At 44.3% G+C, this 17799-nt stretch overlaps 3 protein-coding genes across 3 annotated transcripts in view; 2 read left to right on the forward strand and 1 right to left on the reverse strand.

Moving 5' to 3' along the window:
- SEPTIN14 (septin-14) overlaps positions 1-2308 on the forward strand; it is a 27295-nt gene extending 24987 nt beyond the window's left edge. Inside the window, exon 6 of the mRNA XM_081818866.1 lies at positions 2227-2308. Within this exon, the coding sequence (XP_081674992.1) occupies positions 2227-2308 (82 nt within the window). The remainder of the gene's footprint in view (positions 1-2226) is intronic.
- A 622-nt stretch (positions 2309-2930) lies between these two features.
- On the forward strand, positions 2931-3628 carry COX6A2 (cytochrome c oxidase subunit 6A2). Its single transcript, XM_006729862.2, has 3 exons — positions 2931-3061; positions 3234-3370; positions 3499-3628. The coding sequence occupies exons 1-3, from the start codon at positions 2989-2991 to the stop codon at positions 3580-3582; spliced, it is 294 nt and encodes a 97-aa protein (XP_006729925.1). The 5' UTR covers positions 2931-2988; the 3' UTR covers positions 3583-3628.
- A 787-nt stretch (positions 3629-4415) lies between these two features.
- Positions 4416-17799, reverse strand: part of ITGAD (integrin subunit alpha D) — a 28297-nt gene continuing 14913 nt past the window's right edge. The window contains exons 13-30 of the mRNA XM_081819659.1: positions 17553-17693; positions 17250-17459; positions 16602-16732; positions 16326-16483; positions 15240-15394; positions 14847-14978; positions 13946-14019; positions 13576-13717; positions 9482-9595; positions 9289-9368; positions 9089-9172; positions 6779-6857; positions 6511-6618; positions 6327-6404; positions 6009-6122; positions 5765-5866; positions 5397-5507; positions 4416-4914 (exon numbers count right to left, since the gene is read on the reverse strand). Coding sequence (XP_081675785.1) covers positions 4801-4914; positions 5397-5507; positions 5765-5866; positions 6009-6122; positions 6327-6404; positions 6511-6618; positions 6779-6857; positions 9089-9172; positions 9289-9368; positions 9482-9595; positions 13576-13717; positions 13946-14019; positions 14847-14978; positions 15240-15394; positions 16326-16483; positions 16602-16732; positions 17250-17459; positions 17553-17693 — 2127 coding nt within the window. The 3' untranslated portion in view covers positions 4416-4800. The remainder of the gene's footprint in view (positions 4915-5396; positions 5508-5764; positions 5867-6008; positions 6123-6326; positions 6405-6510; positions 6619-6778; positions 6858-9088; positions 9173-9288; positions 9369-9481; positions 9596-13575; positions 13718-13945; positions 14020-14846; positions 14979-15239; positions 15395-16325; positions 16484-16601; positions 16733-17249; positions 17460-17552; positions 17694-17799) is intronic.

Raw genomic sequence — 17799 nt, forward strand, 5'->3', positions numbered from 1 at the left:
TGTAGATTGCTCTAGGTAGCATAGACATTTTCACAATATTTTTTCTTCTACTCCATGAGCACGGAAAGTTTTTCCATTTCTTTGTGTCTCCCTCAATTTCTTTCATGAGTATTCTATAGTTTTCTAAGTACAGATTCTTTGCCTCTTTGGTTAGATAGATTCCTAGGTATCTATGGTTTTGGGTGCAATTGTAAGTGGGATTAACTCCTTAATTTCTCTTTCTTCTGTCTTGTTGGTGTATAGAAATGCAACTGATTTATGTGCATTAATTTTATATCCTGCCACTTGACTGAATTCCTGTATGAGTTCTAGCAGTTTTGGGGTGGAGTCTTTTGGGTTTTCCACATAAAGTATCATATCATCTGCAGAGAGTGAGAGTTTGACTTCTTCTTTGCTGATTCAGATGCCTTTCATTTCTTTTTGTTGTCTGATTGCTGTGGCTAGGACTTCTAGTACTATGTTGGATAGCAGTGGTGATAGTGGACATCCCTGCCATCTTCCTGACCTTAGGGGAAAATCTCTCAGTTTTTCCCCATTGAGAATGATATTCACTGTGGGTTTTTCATATATGGCTTTTATGATATTGAGGTATGTACCCTCTATCCCTACACTGTGAAGAGTAGTCCCATCCCAAGAAACTATGCTGTACTTTGTCAAATGCTTTTTCTGCATCTATTGAGAGGATCATAGCGTTCTTGTTCTTTCTTTTATTAGTGTATTCTATCACATTGATTGATTTGTAGATGTTAAACCAACCTTGCAGCCCAGGAATAAATCCCACTTGTTTGTGGTGATTAATCCTGTTGGATCCTATTGGCTAGTATTTTGGTGAGAATTTTTGCATCCATGTTCATCAGGGATATTAGTCTGTAATTCTCCTTTTGATGGGGTCTTTGTCTGGTTTTGGGATCAAGGAAATGCTGGTTTCATAGAATGGGTTTGGAAGTTTTCCTTCCATTTCTATTTTTTGGAACAGTTTCAGAAGAATAGGCATTAATTCTTCTTTAAATGTTTGGTAGAATTTCCCTGGGAAGCCATCTGGCCCTGGACTCTTGTTTGTTGGGAGATTTTTGATCACTGCTTCGATTTTGTTTGTGGTTATGGGTCTGTTCAGGTTTTCTATTTCTTCCTGGTTCAGTTTTAGTAGTTGATACATCTCTAAGAATGCATCCATTTCTTCCAGATTGTCTAATTTGCTGGCATATAGTTGCTCATAATATGTTCTTATAATTGTTTGTGTTTCTTTGGTGTTGGTTGTGATCCCTCCTCTTTCATTCATGATTTCATTTATTTGGGTCCTTTAGAATGTTTTCAAGTAAAAACACCCTTGGTCATTTGCTTTCTCCAAAAGCTGTAATCATAAGCTGAGGGGACTGTATGTGGAGGGAGATGCCATGTACCTTTAACTGGAATAAGGCCCATCTTCTTAGCAGCAAGTCCAAACCCCAACTGGGAAATATCAATCATAGGAAGAATTCCATTATAGCTCAGTGAGGGCTCTGGAATAATTTAGAAGCATTATATAACATTTGACTGTTCAACAAGGTTACTTTAAAAAAAGCTTCAGAAAGTTAAGTAGAAGCTAGTGTTCAGTTTCAAACCAACAGGAGGAATAGTTATGGAGCAGCCCCTTCCTAAAAATGTACCTTTTTCATTTTTCTTTTATATATTCAGATTAAGTACAAAAATTCATTTTTCTTTTATATATTAAATTCATATTAGTTAAATCAGTCCTGATCAAAGATGGAGGCATCCTGTTGGATTATGGTTCTGCAAAGGCATTTATATAGGGTTAACTAATGTAACATGGTTGAAGCATTCAATAAAAACATATTTTTAGAACAACTATTTCATGCCAGGTTCTGTGCTAGTGCAGAGGACAGAACAGTGCACCAGGCCAGGAATTAGCCCTGCACTATCTTGTAGCTTTCTAGTGACCTACTTTGATAAAGGGCTTATACAGGTCTCCCTAGGCTTTCTTCTTTTTCCTCCAAGTAGTCAGATTTTTCAGATTGAATAATATACTTAGCAGTAGACACTTGTCAAGTCTGTGGCTACCCAGTATCTTTTGAATGCTTTTCTTATACTTGGGGATTTTCCCCAAGATAGAATTCCTGCCTCCTTAATGTAGAAGGCAGAACTCAATTTCCCAGCCTTTCTTGAAGCTAGAGCATAGACAATAACCTAGCTATTGTCAACTGGGGCACACATGATTCTCTGATTCAGAAAACATCAACTCAAGGATGCAAGCTTCATGAAGAAGGATGTTAGGGTAGAAGAATCTGGCTTTCCAGAGCAGCATGGGTGAAGTTTTTGGTATCTGGAGTCCAGCAGTGCAAATTGTGGTGGTGTCTCATGGCAGCTGGCCCATAGATTAGCTTGCTTCTGGCTGCACAGATTATTGGCTTCTCTGGCCATACCAGAGACACTTTGAGCTACCTGATTTTGAATTGCTTATCTTTTTAAAACCAATTAGAGTGAGTTATGTTCTTTGCAAAGAACTGTAACTAATACATATACTGAGCTACTGTTTCATGCCAGACACTAAGCTGGCATATTCCTCTTACTTTACTTAAATTTCATAAACTACCCATTTAAGGTATAAATTGTTATACATTGTACAGATGAAAAAACTGAGATTCAAAAGGACACTTAATTCATTCTACAAATAGTTATTAAAGACCTACTGTGTGCCAGCCACTGGGAATAGAGTATTGAAGGAAATAGTTCCCTGCAACTATAAAAAGAATGGCACATTGGTTTTTTTAAGTGTCCCTTACCAAAATAAGAGGTACCAAACAGCAGCTGTCCGGAGAGAAGGACCTCATGGCAGTAAGGCCTCATTTTAAATATAGAAAACCCCTAAAAATAGCCACCCATGTTACAGACTCAACAGGTGATTGGCTCAAAAAGAGGGGAGGAGAATCTAGGCCTCGGTGAAGGAGAGCGAAAGGACGGTGCAGTTTCCAGCTTCTCTCACCCACCGCAATGGCTCTGCCTCTGAAGTCCTTGAGTCGGGGCTTGGCAAGTGCAGCAAAGAGAGACCATGGAGGGGCAGGAGGTGAGTGGGGCTGGGACCTGACCCTGTGGCTTGCCTACCTGTACCCCTCTCCTGCCTGTGTGGCCTTCCAGGGTCTGACAACACCCCCACTGACCAACCCTCCCACTCTGACCTTCAGAGGCCCTGGCCTCCCCACTTCTCTTTCATCTCTGCTTATCCCCTCCTTCTGCAGCCAGCACCTGGCGCCTCCTGACCTTTGTGCTGGCGCTGCCCAGCGTGGCCCTCTGCACCCTCAACTCCTGGCTCCACGCGGGCCACCATGAACGCCCCAAGTTTATCCCCTATCACCACCTCCGTATCCGCACCAAGGTACGTTGGCCTGAGGCCTCTGCCCCCAGGGCGGGAGTGAGGATCAGAAGGGCAAAGGTTGCGGGAGGGGGGGCTTGGAACCCCCAGGCCCAGACCACGCTGACAATCCTCTCTCCCTTTCTTCACAGCCCTACTCCTGGGGAGACGGTAACCACACCCTTTTCCACAATCCCCATGTCAACCCTCTGCCCACTGGCTATGAACAGCCCTGAGGCCCAGGCAGATGCCACCAGGTGCAATAAAGGTGTGGAAGCTGTGTGTCTGCAGCCTCCCTGGGGACCGTGGGGGTGGGGTGGGGACCGAAGAGCTCTACTGGGCGCAGGCACACAGTGCAGTCTGTGCTCTGCTTGCTCTTCCCAAGGCCATGATATGGGAGGTGCTCGAGGGAATGTCCTTGATGACTAGGTAGGAGATCTTCATCCCTACTCCTTTTCCCTCACCTATTAATAATTAGGGCTCTAGGCTGTAAAGGTCTTTCACATAACACTGAATCCTCACAGTATCTCTGGGAGCAAGATATAATTTTAGTTCCCATTCTCTAGAGGAGGAATTGAGATTCTCAGAGATTAAATGACTTAAATGAGGCCCTCCTCAGAAGTCCCCTGGGAACTCAGGGCTGCAGACAACTTTTTGCCTGACACACTGACAATATTTGTGAATTCTGGTTTTCTGGAGACAACCTTGATTTCAAACAGAGGACCTACAGCCCTATGTGTGAGGCTTCATGACCTAATTTTGGATTTGGAATATTTCAGCCATTCTCTATGACCACATTTAATGGGTCTTCTGTATTGTCTGGGAAATCAGATGCTCCTTTTTGGAAGCCTGGCTCTCCCAGTCTTTGGGGACCTCATTCAAGGGGGATATTGGTTCAAACATGTTCAGGACATTTCATTCCCCTCCTAGGACATTCTGCTCATTTACCATTAACAAGGAGCCTGAAGCCTGTGCTGAGCCCCATGAGCAACACACACTAGAGTTCTTCCTTTGGCTTCTCCCCTAATATTATTCATAGCACCATTAAGAAAAGATTATCAGCCTCAGTCACCTGAAAAAGTGAGAGAATGTTTTCTAGGCCCACAAGCAGGTTCCCCCAACTCTTCCTAGAACAGGACTCAGGTCCCTGAATTAGAGCTCTTTCATACAAGAAGAATGTGTTATAAACATCCTCATTTAATGTGGCAATTCTTTATATATATGAAAATTCATGCTGGCTTCATGTTTGCTTCTGTAAAAAGTGAGTCATTACTGAAGAACTGACAAATATGTTAAAATATAAAAACCTTTCAATGCCTTGAGAAGTTGGCTTAGCACTTGATAAGTTGCTCAGACCAGTCCAGAGCTATACAGAAATTTTTCCCATGGACGTAGATTTGTAGGCAAAGGCAAGACCAGTCCATGGAGGTAGAGACAAACAGAAAAGTGAATTATTAGGACAAAGGCAAATTTGGGGCCTCACAGCTGACATCCTCCTGACTGAATGTGGCAGTGTCTTCAGGTTTGTTGTCCAGCATTTCTTTGTACTGACGTTGGAAGAAGCCAAGCTGTGAAGGGAAGTAAATCAGAAGAGCTGGGTAAGAGGGCAGGGAAGAGAGTTGGGAGTAGGAAGAAGCTGAGAGAGAAGACGAGAAGAGAAATAAGCTGACTCATATTTGTGTGCCAGAACACTTATATGAATTACAGCTATCATGTATTATTTACTGTGTGCAAGCACAGCAGTTATGCATAAAAGCTATAGTAGAAAAGCATAAATTCATAGGCAGGCCTACACACATAGCCTGGCTTCATGTCTGTCTCACTTCAGCTACTCTGTAATGTAGGCATTACTGTCATTTCAAAAATGAGGAGACAAGCTCAGAGAAGTTGAGCAATTTGCCTGACATTAAAGAGTGAGCAGAATAGAGCCAAAATGTACACACAGGCCTGTCTGATTCCATTGTCTGAGTTCTTCCCACTATACCATCCTGTCTCTGGAAGGGCTTGGGTTAGATACTGGTAGTGTTGAGAGTGGGATGAAGACACTCACCTTGTATAGGATGGCTGTGATGAGAGCCAAGAGCAGCAGTCCTCCCACAGAGCTTCCCACGATGAGGGGAATAGGATCATAGACCTCATACGCTTCAAGCACCATCGCCGTCTGATTTGTGCATGAGAAAGTATCAGACTCCTTGTTGTTCCAGACTCTTCCCAGGTTCCCCAACCTTTAAGGGCCTCCCCTCCTTCCTTTGCTCAAGGGGTGAGATACAGAAACACTTATGGACTTAGGGACAACTCTCCTGCTGAGGGGCCTTCATCCTGCCTTCCTCTAGGCTTCTGAGCCTCCCACACAGCACCAAAGATTTAGCATTAGGATCCCTCTTACCAGCCTGGCCACTCCTACCACATAGTCCCCACCTGAGCTCTCAAGAATGCCTCCTGTCCTGGAAGCTGGGAATACACAGATCTATTGAATGTGATTTCAGCCACAGTCATCACCAATACCTTCTTCTGCAATGTCTGAAATACACAGGGACAGAGCTGGGGAAATATCCTAGGAAGAGGCTCAGAGTTTGAGAAATCTCCTGGCTTGAGGATGGGCACAGACACATCTGGTACCACCCAAATCCAGGGGAGGGACTCTGCTGTTGGGCCTACACACCTGGCTGACCCAGCCAAAGTTGAGTTTGCCCTTCAGGATGAAGTCAAGTTCCTCCTGGATGCCAAAGGAGGGGAGGTCACAGCGGAACCTCAGGCAGTCAGCAATGGAGCAGTTCTAGGGACAGGGGAGGAATGAAGTTGAGGAGGGTCTTAACTTAGGCAAGAACCACAGGAGAAAATGAAGTCCATCAGGTTTGGGGGGGGGAAATAGATGAGCAATTATAGGTCATATATATAGATCTCCAACCTAGCAAGTGCATTTCCCTATATCCCCCAATAGGCAGCTGGTCCTGCAATGGGAATCCAGGGTCTTTCTCACCAGTACAAGACTCCCTGGAATCTGGGTCAGGAAGCCAGGATGCTGGGGAGGTTCCCTCTCTGACACACAGGGGAGACTCTAGTGAGAGAGAGAAATAGCCACAGAATGATCAACATTTCACTGGTAAGAGGGTGTGAGGCACTGTAGGATCAGACTCTGGAGAGTTAGAAAGGCAAGCAGATACCTGTGAAGGGGCCACTACAGCCACATCCCACACAGCCACACCATTCAGCAGGATAGGAACCCAGAAATTAATGCTGATGGCCACATCTCGCTGACTCAGGTTATTCACCTGCAGAAAATTGAGACAGAACATTATTGTGGTCCTGGGAGCATCCCAAATCCTACTTCTTTCCTGGATCTAGCCCTCAGCTCCTCTTTCTCTCTCCCACCAGCTCCCAACATTAGCAGCACCATGGGAGGGAAGATATGGATGCTCCCTGGCTTCTCACACGATAACGATGCTCAGCTTCTTTCTTGCTCTTCTCATCAGAAGTTGAAAAGTTGAAGTACTTGGTAGACTCTTCCTTCCTGGAGAGAGAGGGCTTGTTGGTGAGAAACAGCCCTGGAGCCATCCTCAGTTGTGCCCCGGTCTGCTGCTAAGGGCTCTATTGGGCCTCCTGGCAGATGATCCCGTGAAATAGTTATGATCCCCACATGCTTCTGCAGCCTCAGCTTCAGCTCCTCTCTATAACATTTGCCCCAGTCACCCAGAACTGCTAGCTTGTCCTTGGATACCCTGGCTCTTTCACATCCCCATAGCTTTGTTCAAGTTTTCTTTTGCTTGGAACATCCTTACCACTCCCCTTTTGGAAATTTTTACTTAAAGGCGCAAATTAAACATTACCTCTCATAACATTTACACATTTTTCCCATGGGAAAAAGGTGTTCACACGGCTTTCTCCTTTACTAGGTATATTGTTGGCCTCCAGCAATGCTTGCAGAGGCTGTTGCCAGAACAAATAAGCCTAAAGGGATTCGAGGAAATCATGGTTGGATCACCCGGGAAAAAATGCAGTGCAAGCCCCTCCATGATGGAGTGAAGAAAAGAGATGTGGCTATCCTGGGGCAGTTAAGTAAATGTGAGGAAGGATGGTGCATGAACACAAGCCCCTGGAGTGGACATAAATGTTCACCAGGCTTCAGGTGGCTTTCCATCCATCCACCCATCCATCCATCCATCCATCCATCCATCTATGCATTGCCTCCTTCAGTAAGAATTTACCCTATACCTGGCTGTGTGCTTGGCTCCGGGGATTCAACAGTTACCAAACCATAATCCCTGCCTTCCCAGAGTTAACATCTAAGGTCTCAGTGGAATCAAGCAAACAAGCAGGGGTGCTGCACATTTCACCAGCACCTAGTGTACAGAAGCCAGGGCAGCCATACAGAAACTCCATGGGCCCCCCACAGTTTCCCACAGATGTGACTGTCAGTGTGATGATTAACAACACAGGCTTGGAGCCAGACCATCTGGGTTCACATTTCAGTCTACCACTTTCTACCCAAGTAACTTAAGGTAAGTTACTTAACCTCTGTGGATTCTTCCTGTATAAAATGAGGATGCTAATGATCATGCCTGTGACAGAGTTGTGATGAAGTCTGCAGCAATGATATAAATGTTAGAATTTATTTTTTTTCCCTTACTGTGCTAGCCTTTATGTTCCTCACTCCAACCCTTTCTATGCTTCAGTTTTCTCACCTTAAAATCTTCCAGTTCTAACTCTCTTTTCAAATTTGAGTAAATCACTCGGCTTCCCCAATCCTTGGAATGGCATAGCAGTGTATGGGCATGAGCACAACCTCTAGAGCCAGACCATCTGACTTTGAGTCCTGGTTCTGCCACTTAGCAGCTGACTGAGAGGAACAACCTCTTGATTTCTTTGTTGGTAGAAAAGGGGGTTTAACAATAACTAAATCACAGAGTTTTTAGAAGGATTAAATGAATGTAAATACATGTAAAGTACTTTTTAAATGCCTGGCATATCATAAGTATATATAACTGTAAGCTCTTAATATAAGTTCCACTATTTTCATACATGGAGTTTGGAAGGGCAATGACACTGTTTGATCCTCCCTCCCTAGTTCCCCTAAAAATTCGTGTGTCATCAGCAGCAACAACAGTAGCAAACTCTGTCCCATGGCAATATTATAAGCTTTTGACCACCTCCCTACACCTCTGGAGTTTAGCCAGGTTATGTGGGTCTCCTTGCCCTGCTTCCAGCCTGGCCTGCCCCTGCTCCACCACCCACCTTCCGAACTGAGAGCAACAGCCCTGCACTTGACTTTCCTGTGGCCTGCCACAGCCTTGGACTCGTAGAGACTTTCCCAGCAGTTTGTCACATCTCTGGCCTCCTCTTTGTTTTGTGAAACCTTGACCTTTTCTTTCCTCTGTGTGGTGACAAACCACACAGAGAGCTCAGAGAGCTCATAAAAGCCTCAATCTTAATCTAGTTAGTTTCACTTCAACACACTCATATTTGCATGAAGAATAGAATTGGCTTCATGTTTAAGGAGGCCTGCACCTTGGAGAGAGAGGGAGGAGTGCAGAGTGGTGGCAAAGTGTGTGTGTCCCACCAGTAGGTCAGTTCATCAGAGAAGAAGCAAGAAGTATATCGTGTATGTTATTATGGCATAAATATATGACTGGGCACAAGTATTCCCATGTGAGGAATTAGAGGGCTAGTTCAGATACCTATCCTTCAAAGATCCTGGGCTTCAAGGGGAGGTACTAGGATTATAGAAGAGTCAAAGGTCCAGACCTGCTGATCACCATGTAGACAGCATATCTCACTGGGAGCTCCAGATGAAAGGTGGTCTTGTTGGTTGTAGGCTTATTATTCTCACTAGAGAGAGAGGGAGAGAGAGAGAGAGGGAGGGGAGCCTCATTGGGAAGGAATCCAGGAGAGAAATCTCTGGCTGGGGCATGAGATGAAAGAGTGAGGGATACACCTCGCCTCACCTGCTTGCATTGGCCTTCAGAAGCAACTTGTTGCCCAGGGTGGCCTTGTAGGAGACATCAAATGTGACTATGAAGGTGCCCTGAGAGAAGAAGAAAGAAGGAATGGGAATAAGGAAGGTCATGGAGGAGTAAGGGAAAGAAATGGGTCGTGACAAGGGTGGAGAGTGATGAGGATCTGGGGGGAGGCACTCACCTTGGTGTCCTCTTGGAAGATGGGATGGTTGATGTTACAGCTGCTGCTCTTCAGGCCCTTGTTCCCAGTGGGCACTCCCTCACATGCCAAGCGGAGTGGGCGCTGATGGGGTGGCTTCCAGGGGAGGAAAACTAATTCAAAAATGTTACCCATGTGCATATATGGGCTTGATATATAACATTGGTGGCATTGTGGAGCAGTGGGAGAAAGGACAGACTTTTCAATAAATAATCCTAGGAAAACTGGCCCATACAAAAAAAATCAAGCAAACAGAAAAACAAAAAACATTGAATCCCTACCTCACTCCATAATTACAATAGATTCCAACTGGATTAAAGATTTCAGGTGAAAAAGCAAAATTATTAAGCTCTTAAAAGGTAATAAAGGGGAATATCTTCATAACCTTGGAGTAGGGAAGTATTTCTTAAACATGATCAGCACATAAAACACTAAACATATAGGAAGTTTTGGTAAAAATCAACCACAATCAAATGAACACATTTGGCTTATTAAAAGACACTCTAAAGAGCCTGAAGAGACATGCAATAGGACTGGAAAATATATCTGAACACATATAACTGGAAAAGTCTGATAACCAGAATATTAAAGAACTCTTACAATTAAGAAAAGTATGTGGGTGGGGGGATGGGGTAATTAGGTGATGTGCATTAAGGAGGGAACTTGATGTAATATAGGTGTAATATGCAACTGATGAATCTCTAAATTATATCCCTGAAACTAATAATACAATATATGTGAACTAAATTGATTTCAAATAAAAAGTTAAAAGAAAATAAAAGTATGGACAACTCAATAGAAGAATAAGAAAAAAATTTGCACAGGCACTTCCCAAAAGAAGAAATTAAAATGACCAGGAAATAGATGAAAGGTTGTTCAAATTTATTAAAGAAATGCAAATTAAACCTGTAAGGAAATTCAAATTAAAACTATAAGGAAATATCACCAGATGGACAAAAATTTAAAAGTCTGACAATGCCAAGTGTTGCAGTGGATAGAAAGTCACAGGAACTCTAATAATCTGCTGATGGATGTGCAAATTATTATACTTGAAGATACAGAAACCTAAGATCCAGCAATGCCATATGTGGCGAATACCTTGCAAATATTATGCGTAGGTGCACCAATATACATGCTCAAGAATAGTCATGGCCAAAATCAGGGAACAACTCAAATGATCACGAGTTGTAGTGTGGTAGATGTCCACTCACACCATTGTTGTTTAACATAGTACTGGAGTCCTAGCCTCAATAATCAAACAACAAAAATAAATAAAAGGCATCCAAATTGCAAGAAGTCAAGCTTTCACTATTCACAGAGGATATGATATGCTATGTAAAAATCCAAAAGACTCCACAAAAAAGTTACTGGAACAGATACACAAATTCAGCAAAGTCACAGGATATAAAATCAATGTACATAAATCTGTTGCATTTTTTATTGTTTTGTTTTATTTTATTTTTATTTATTAAGATTCAATTAGCCAAGGTATAGTACATCATTAGTTTTTGATATAATGTTCAATATTCATTAGTCGAGTATATCACCAAGTGCTCATCATATCACATGCCGTCTTTAATGTCCATCACCTAGTTACCCCATCCCCTGCCCCACCTCTGTTGCATTTCTATACACCAATAATGAAGCAGCAGAGTGAGAAATCAAGAAATTGATCCCATTTAAAATTGCACGAAAAACCAAAAGATACCTACAAATAAAGTTAACCAAAGAGGTAAGGGATCTATACTCTGCAAAAACTGAGCACTGATGAAAAAAATTGAAGAGGACACAAAGAAAGGGAAAAATATTTCATGCTCATGGGTTGGAATAAAAATATTGTTAAAATGTCCATACTCCCCAAAGCAATCTACACAAAAATGCAATCCTTATCAAAATACCACCAGCATTCTTCACAGAGCTAGAACAAACAAACCTAAAATTTGTATGGAACCAGAAAAGACCCCAAATAGCCAAAGCAATCTTGAAGAAGAGAAAAGCTGGAGGCATCACAATCCAGACTTCAAGCTATATTACAAAGCTGTAGTTATCAAGACAGTATGATCCTGGCACTAAAATAGACACATAGATCAATGAAACAGAAAAGAAAGCCCAGAAATGGACCCACAACTATATGGTCAACTAATCCTTGATAAAACAGAAAAGAAAATCCAATGGAAAAAAGACAGTCTCTTTAACAAATGGTGTTGGGAAAATTGGACAGCCACAGGCAGAAGAATGAAACTGGACCACTTTCATACAACATACAAAAAAATAAATTCAAAATGGAATAAAGACCTAAATGTGAGACAGGAAACCATCAAAATCCTAGAGAAGAATACAGGCAGGAACCTATTTGACCTCGGCTGTAGCAACTTCTTACAAGACACATCTCTGGGGGCAAGGGAAACAAAACCAAAGTGAACTTTTGGGACTTCATCAAGATGAAAAGTTTCTGCACAATGAAGAAAACAATCAACAAGACAAAAAGGTAACCAATGGTATGGGAGAGGATATTTGAAAATGACATATAAAGTGTTAGTAACCAAAATCTATAAAGAACTTACCAAATTTTTTTTTTGCACATTTTTTTTATTCTTATGTTAATCCCCATACATTACATCATTAGTTCTAGAAGAACTTACCAAATTTAACAACCAAAAAATAAATAATCCCGTTAAGAAATGGGCAGAAGACAGGAACAGACATTTTTCCAAAGAAGACATAAAGATGGCTAACAGACACATGAAAACATCCTCATCATCACTCATCATCAGGGAAATACAAATCAAAACTACATTGAGATATCACCTCATACCTGTCAGAACGGCTAACATTAACAACACAAGAAACAACAGGTGTTGGCAATGATGCAGAGAAAGGGGAACCCTCCTACACTGTTGGTGGGAATGCAAACTGGTGCAGCCACTCTGGAGAACAGTATGGAGCTTCCTTGAAAAGTTAGGAAATAGAACTACCCTATGACTCAGCAATTGCACTAGAGGCATTTACCCAAAGAACACAAAAATAGTGATTAAAAGAGGCACATGCACCCCAATGTTTATAGCAGCATTAAATTCAAAAGCCTAACTATGGAAAGAGCCCCAATGTCCATTGAGTAATGAATGGATAAGGAAGATGTGGTATACATATACAATGGAACATTACTCCACCATCAAAAATAATGAAATCTTGCCATTTGCAAAGGTATTATGCTAAGTGAAATAAGTCAGTCAGTCAATGATAAATGCCATATGATTTCACTCACATGTGGAATTAAGAAACAAAACAGATGAACATAAGGGAAGGGAAAAAAAGAGAGGGAGGCAAACCATAAGAGACTCAACTATAGAGAACACACTGAGGGTTCCTGGAGGGGAGGTGGACAGAGGATGGGCTAAATGGGTGATGGATATTAAGGAGGGACTTGTGATGAGCACTGGGTGTTATAAGTACGGGATGAATTACCTCCTGAAACCAATATGACACTATATGTTAAGTACCTGGAAATTAAATAAAAACATTTTTTTAAAATGTGAAATGGGTAAATAAATTGTGGTATGGTCATACAAAGGGATTTTATATACAATAAAAATGTTCTACATCCAGAAGCAACAACATGGATGAATTTCACAAACATATGCTGAAGAAATGAATAAATATACAAAAGAACATATAACATGTTTCTATAAATTTCAAATATTGACAAAACTCAACAGTTTTTTCTAAGGATGTGCTCATGGGTGGTAAAACCATAAAATATACAAGGAATTGATTATCACGAAGTTAGAATACTGGTTACCTTGGGGAGAGAGTGAGGTTTTGATGAGGAAATGAACATGGAGGGAGAACTTCTGGGGGTGCTAGCAGTGTATTATTTCTTGACCTGGACGCTATATGCTATCTGTTTAATATTATCCATTAAACTATACATCTGCTTTATGCACCTCTCTCTCTCTCTCTCTCTCCCCTTCAGAATTGTGTGTATCTGTGCTTACATGTCATCATAAAAGAATTAAAAGAACCTACTATAACCCAGGGCAGGGAAGAGGCCATTAGAGAACAAGGAAGCTATTTACCTGGGTTCCTAGCACTCGTCGGTAGGACAGCCCTGCTGGGTAGTAGAAGTGGATCACAGTACCATAGGAATCCTCACCCTCATTCCACAGAGTCACTGTCACATTAAGCTCCAGGGAGCTCCCTACCACCAGGGTCTGCAGGCTGGAGGAGGAAGGACAAAACTGAAAAAGAGACTCTGCTGGAAATAGGTTGGAATTGGATCAAGGGTAGGGGCAGGAATGTGGGAACTCATGAACTGATAACATTCCAATCAAAATTTAATTTCTTTGTTAGAAGGAGAGCCAAAGGGAAACATAAGCATTTCTCATCCCATGCGGATGAGAGACCCAAAAGCTTAAGTGTCTAGAAATGAAAGGAGTTAGAGCTCACCCTGAGAAGCTGAGATTGATACTCAGGTCCCCTTCACAGAGGTGATCTTGTCCACAGTTCTTCTCAAAAGGGAGCTGCAGAAAAACAGTAAATTCTCTTCCCATCCATGTCTTAATCTTTCTCCATTCCCCTCATTAGGAGCGCTCATCTTGAGTGCTCATTATTGAATATTACTGAGCACCCACCCCACACCAACACTGTCCTAGACACTGTCAAGAAGTGGGGCAGTAAGGGAGGGGCAGAATGATAAGATCCTTGGCTTCAAGGAGCATAAAGTTTAGTTGAGGAGTTAAATCCAACTCACATTGGAACAATTATTCGACAAACATTATCAAGTGTCAATAAGGGACAGGTTCTGGGTTGGGTGAGGAGTTAGGAAAAGTGGAAACTACAGGTGAATTAGACATGGCTCTTGTACTCACAGAACCCACAATTCCCAGAGAGCCACAAAAGTAGATGCCGATTGCTATGATTCCAGTCATGTAATATTTGGTATCACTATGATGTAATAGGAAGCCAGAGAAGAAGAGAGAGATGCTGAATATGATTTCCAAAAGGGGGGAAGATGAGACTGGGGCTTAGAGAACTAGAAAGGATCTTTGAGGTGGAGAGAAGGAAATGTTTTCCAAGTAGGAACTACAACATGGACAAAGAAACAGAGGAAGGAATGACAGACATTGGGAAGGATTTGGAGAATGAGAATCAGAGAGTTTATGTTGAGGTAAAGTGGTGACCATCTGGGATGTGTGTAAGAGTCCAAGCTAGGCAGGGCCTTGGTAACTGGGTGGAGGCATTATGGACTTAATGTGGTTGATGGAAAGTTGAGAACCACAATAGGTTCTTAAGACACAGAGACACAGTGAAAATCAGTACATCCCTGGGATTTCATTGGAAGACTCACAGAAGCAGTGAAGAGGTCCTGTGAGCCCACAGCCAGCACAGGGCGAAGGTTCTGAGATGAGGGGATGGGCTCCCCCACCAAGGAGAAGTTGAGGCGTAGGATGATGGGATTCACCACATCCTCCACACAGTCCTGAGGGAGAATGGGCTTTCAAGAACCCACTACCCTTCTCGTTACTTTCCACCACTGGCCCTTCTGCTCAACTACATCCATTCCCTGCTGTTGGGACAGCATTCTGTCCTAGCTGTGGAGTCAGGTTCTCTGGCCTCAACTTTCCTCTCTCCAGCCCCAATATCCCCACCCTCTTCCCCTCACTCAACAGGGAGCAGAGGTGCCAGAGGCTCACCTTGGGCTCCTTCTCCCCCTCCCTTTCCCAGAACCCGAAGTCCTTACTGGTAAAAGCAGCTTAATGGTTTCACAGTAATCTCCCATCCCCAGGGTTTTTCTTCGAGTCAAAGTCCTGTTCTTGGTCTCATCAAAAATGGCACGAGAAATCAGACGGCCTGGGTCCAATGCCAGATCATACCTGATGGAGCTTTGGACATCACCTGAAGCAGAAGGGAGGAACAGAAGATGAAAAGTCCAAGAGAACCTCAAATGTTCTGCTTTTGTTTATTTATGCAACAAACATTTGCTGAGCACTTCCTATGGGCCATGAGCTGTATCAGGTGCTAGGATATGTGTGGAGAAGAAGATAGAGAAATATGGTCCCTGCTGTCATAAAGCTCTCCGTCTAGGAAGAGAGACGAGCATGCAGGCCATAATCCCCCAGCACAATCAACCCAATGGTGGGATCCTCAGTAGTACCAAGGAGGGCTTGCTAATTCAGACCTGGGCTCAGAAATGCCTTCCTGGGTGGGCCTTGTCTAAGCCCCAACCTGGAGGATGAGCAAAGGTTGGTGAAGAATGGGGGGGGGGGGAAGTCCCAGACCATGAGAACAATGGCTAAGACCAGAAGGGAGAGGGAGGATGGCACATTTACATAAAGGGAGAGTGCGATGAGGTGAGGTTGGAAGGGCGGGGAGGAGCAAAGTCAGCAAGGGCATTGTAGAGAAGGATTTTGGTCTTTATAAATGGAAGAAAGGAGAGGTTGCGGGGTGGTTAAGCAGGCAAGTGAGGAGACCAGATTTGTGTTTTAGGACCGATCCCTCTAGTTTCTCTACGGAGAAAGGATGGCAGGCTGCAAGAACAGACATGGAAATAGCTCAAAGTATAGGTAGGAAAGAGAAGTGGTGGCTTCAAGGTAGGCAGTGGCTGGAGCGGGTGGAGAGAAGTGGGAAGATTCCAGATTGTATCCTGGACTTAGAGCCTATTGGCCTGGGTGTGGGGAGAGGGGAAGAGAAGGGACCCGGGGTTTCCAACACTGGCAGGTGAGTGGATATGCAAGTGGTATCTGGATCCCTGGGCTCATTTCCTCCTGAGGATAGGGTTGGGGGCCTCAAGGGGGATAAGGTGCTGGGTCCACTGGGAAGAACTCACCTAGTTGGTCCAGTGAGCTTTTGTGGATAGAGAGACAGACTGTGGCACTCGCAGCTTCCAGGGTGGATGGCATGTCTCCCCAGCACTGGTACACAGCCTTTGCCACCTCCGAGGGCATGAATCTCATAGCCACCCCCACATTCAGCACTGGCCGACTCCTGAGGGTGCACACAGGGGCTGAGGACCTGACTCTGGCCCCGGAGAGGAGGACAAGGGAGGGGGAAGCTTGTTGAATGGACACACAGTGGGCAAGGGTGGGATGTGAGGAGTTGTCACCTGAGCAGCAGCACCTGTCCCCGGGCCCCCACAGCCAGGTCCACCAGTCCATCCTGGGTGAGGTCCTGACCCCCACTCAGTGACTGCCCAAAATACTGGAGTGTGGGAGAGAGCCGGGAGCCTGCGATCCGCTGGCCAGAGAGGAAAAGGAAAAGCGGAAGTCAAGGGGAGGGCATCTGAAAGGTTTGAGAAGAAAGATTTGGAAAGGAAACTGCAGTGAAAGCAGATCTGAATGGAAAAATTGAAAAGGAGAGATGAGAGGGCAGGAATGGAAAGCAAGCATAGTGAGACCCCAGGGACCCCAGACATAGAGCTCCTTCATTTAATGTTTCATAGAAGGAAACTAAGGCTCTCAGAGGCTAAATCAGTCACTTGCCTAAGGCCACACAGCTGACATGGCTGGACAGGCATTTGACCCAGGCCCTGCAATCTCTTAACCACTAAGCTGCCCACACACTGAAGTCTGTTTGGAGCCAAAGGAGAAAGGAGAGATACTTTGCACTTAGCTGGGCCTGGTGACATTCAGGGCACTAAACCCCTAAAAGAAGCATGGCTACTGTTAAGGTCAGTGACAAGACAGGGCATCAGGCAAATCTGAGACATAGAAAAGGAGATGGAACTGGGAGAGGCTGCAGACAGGGGTCTCACCTGTCTGTGGGAGGGGTTGATGCCCAGTCCTGAGGTTCCATGAAATAGGTAGACAGCACCCCGGCTCTCCTGCTCTCCTGGGGCCCCGATGGCCACGTCTGTCAGCTTGTCCCCATTCACATCCCCCAGCACTGTCAGGGCTGCCCCAAAGCGGCCCCACGGGTGGCCCTGCTCCCCACAGAGAATGACCTCACACTGCCACTTAGCCCTCTGCAGAACAAAACCAGTGTCAGGTCCCAACCCAGGCAATCCCTCCACCCCACACCCAGGCCTCACCCAGCCCAGCTCTCATCAGACACTCACCCCCTGGGGCAAGGGGCACACAGACACCTGGCCCCCCCGGGTCGGCTTGTAGTAATGGGGAGCCCCGATGAGGACAAGGTCAGAGCTGCCATCTCCATCCACATCCACAGTGCAGAGGGAGGCCCCAAAGTAAGAGCCAATCTGCAAGGCAGAGCCTGAAGTCATCCTGCCTGCCCCTGCCAGAGGCACCCCCTTATGGGACAGGACCCACTTCTCCCCAGCCACCAGGACCTTCCCCCCACAGGCT

The sequence above is a fragment of the Leptonychotes weddellii genome, chromosome 5, assembly GCF_054177405.1.
Source record: "Leptonychotes weddellii isolate Sample4059 chromosome 5, ASM5417740v2, whole genome shotgun sequence".
Taxonomy (NCBI): Eukaryota; Metazoa; Chordata; class Mammalia; order Carnivora; family Phocidae; genus Leptonychotes; species Leptonychotes weddellii.

Coding starts and splice junctions, on each gene's coding strand:
- COX6A2 (XM_006729862.2), top strand. CDS start 2,989: ATGGCTCTGCCTCTGAAGTCCTTGAGTCGGGGCTTGGCAAGTGCAGCA. Junction 3,062..3,233: donor AGACCATGGAGGGGCAGGAG/GTGAGTGGGGCT, acceptor CTCCTTCTGCAG/CCAGCACCTGGCGCCTCCTG. Junction 3,371..3,498: donor ACCTCCGTATCCGCACCAAG/GTACGTTGGCCT, acceptor CTTTCTTCACAG/CCCTACTCCTGGGGAGACGG.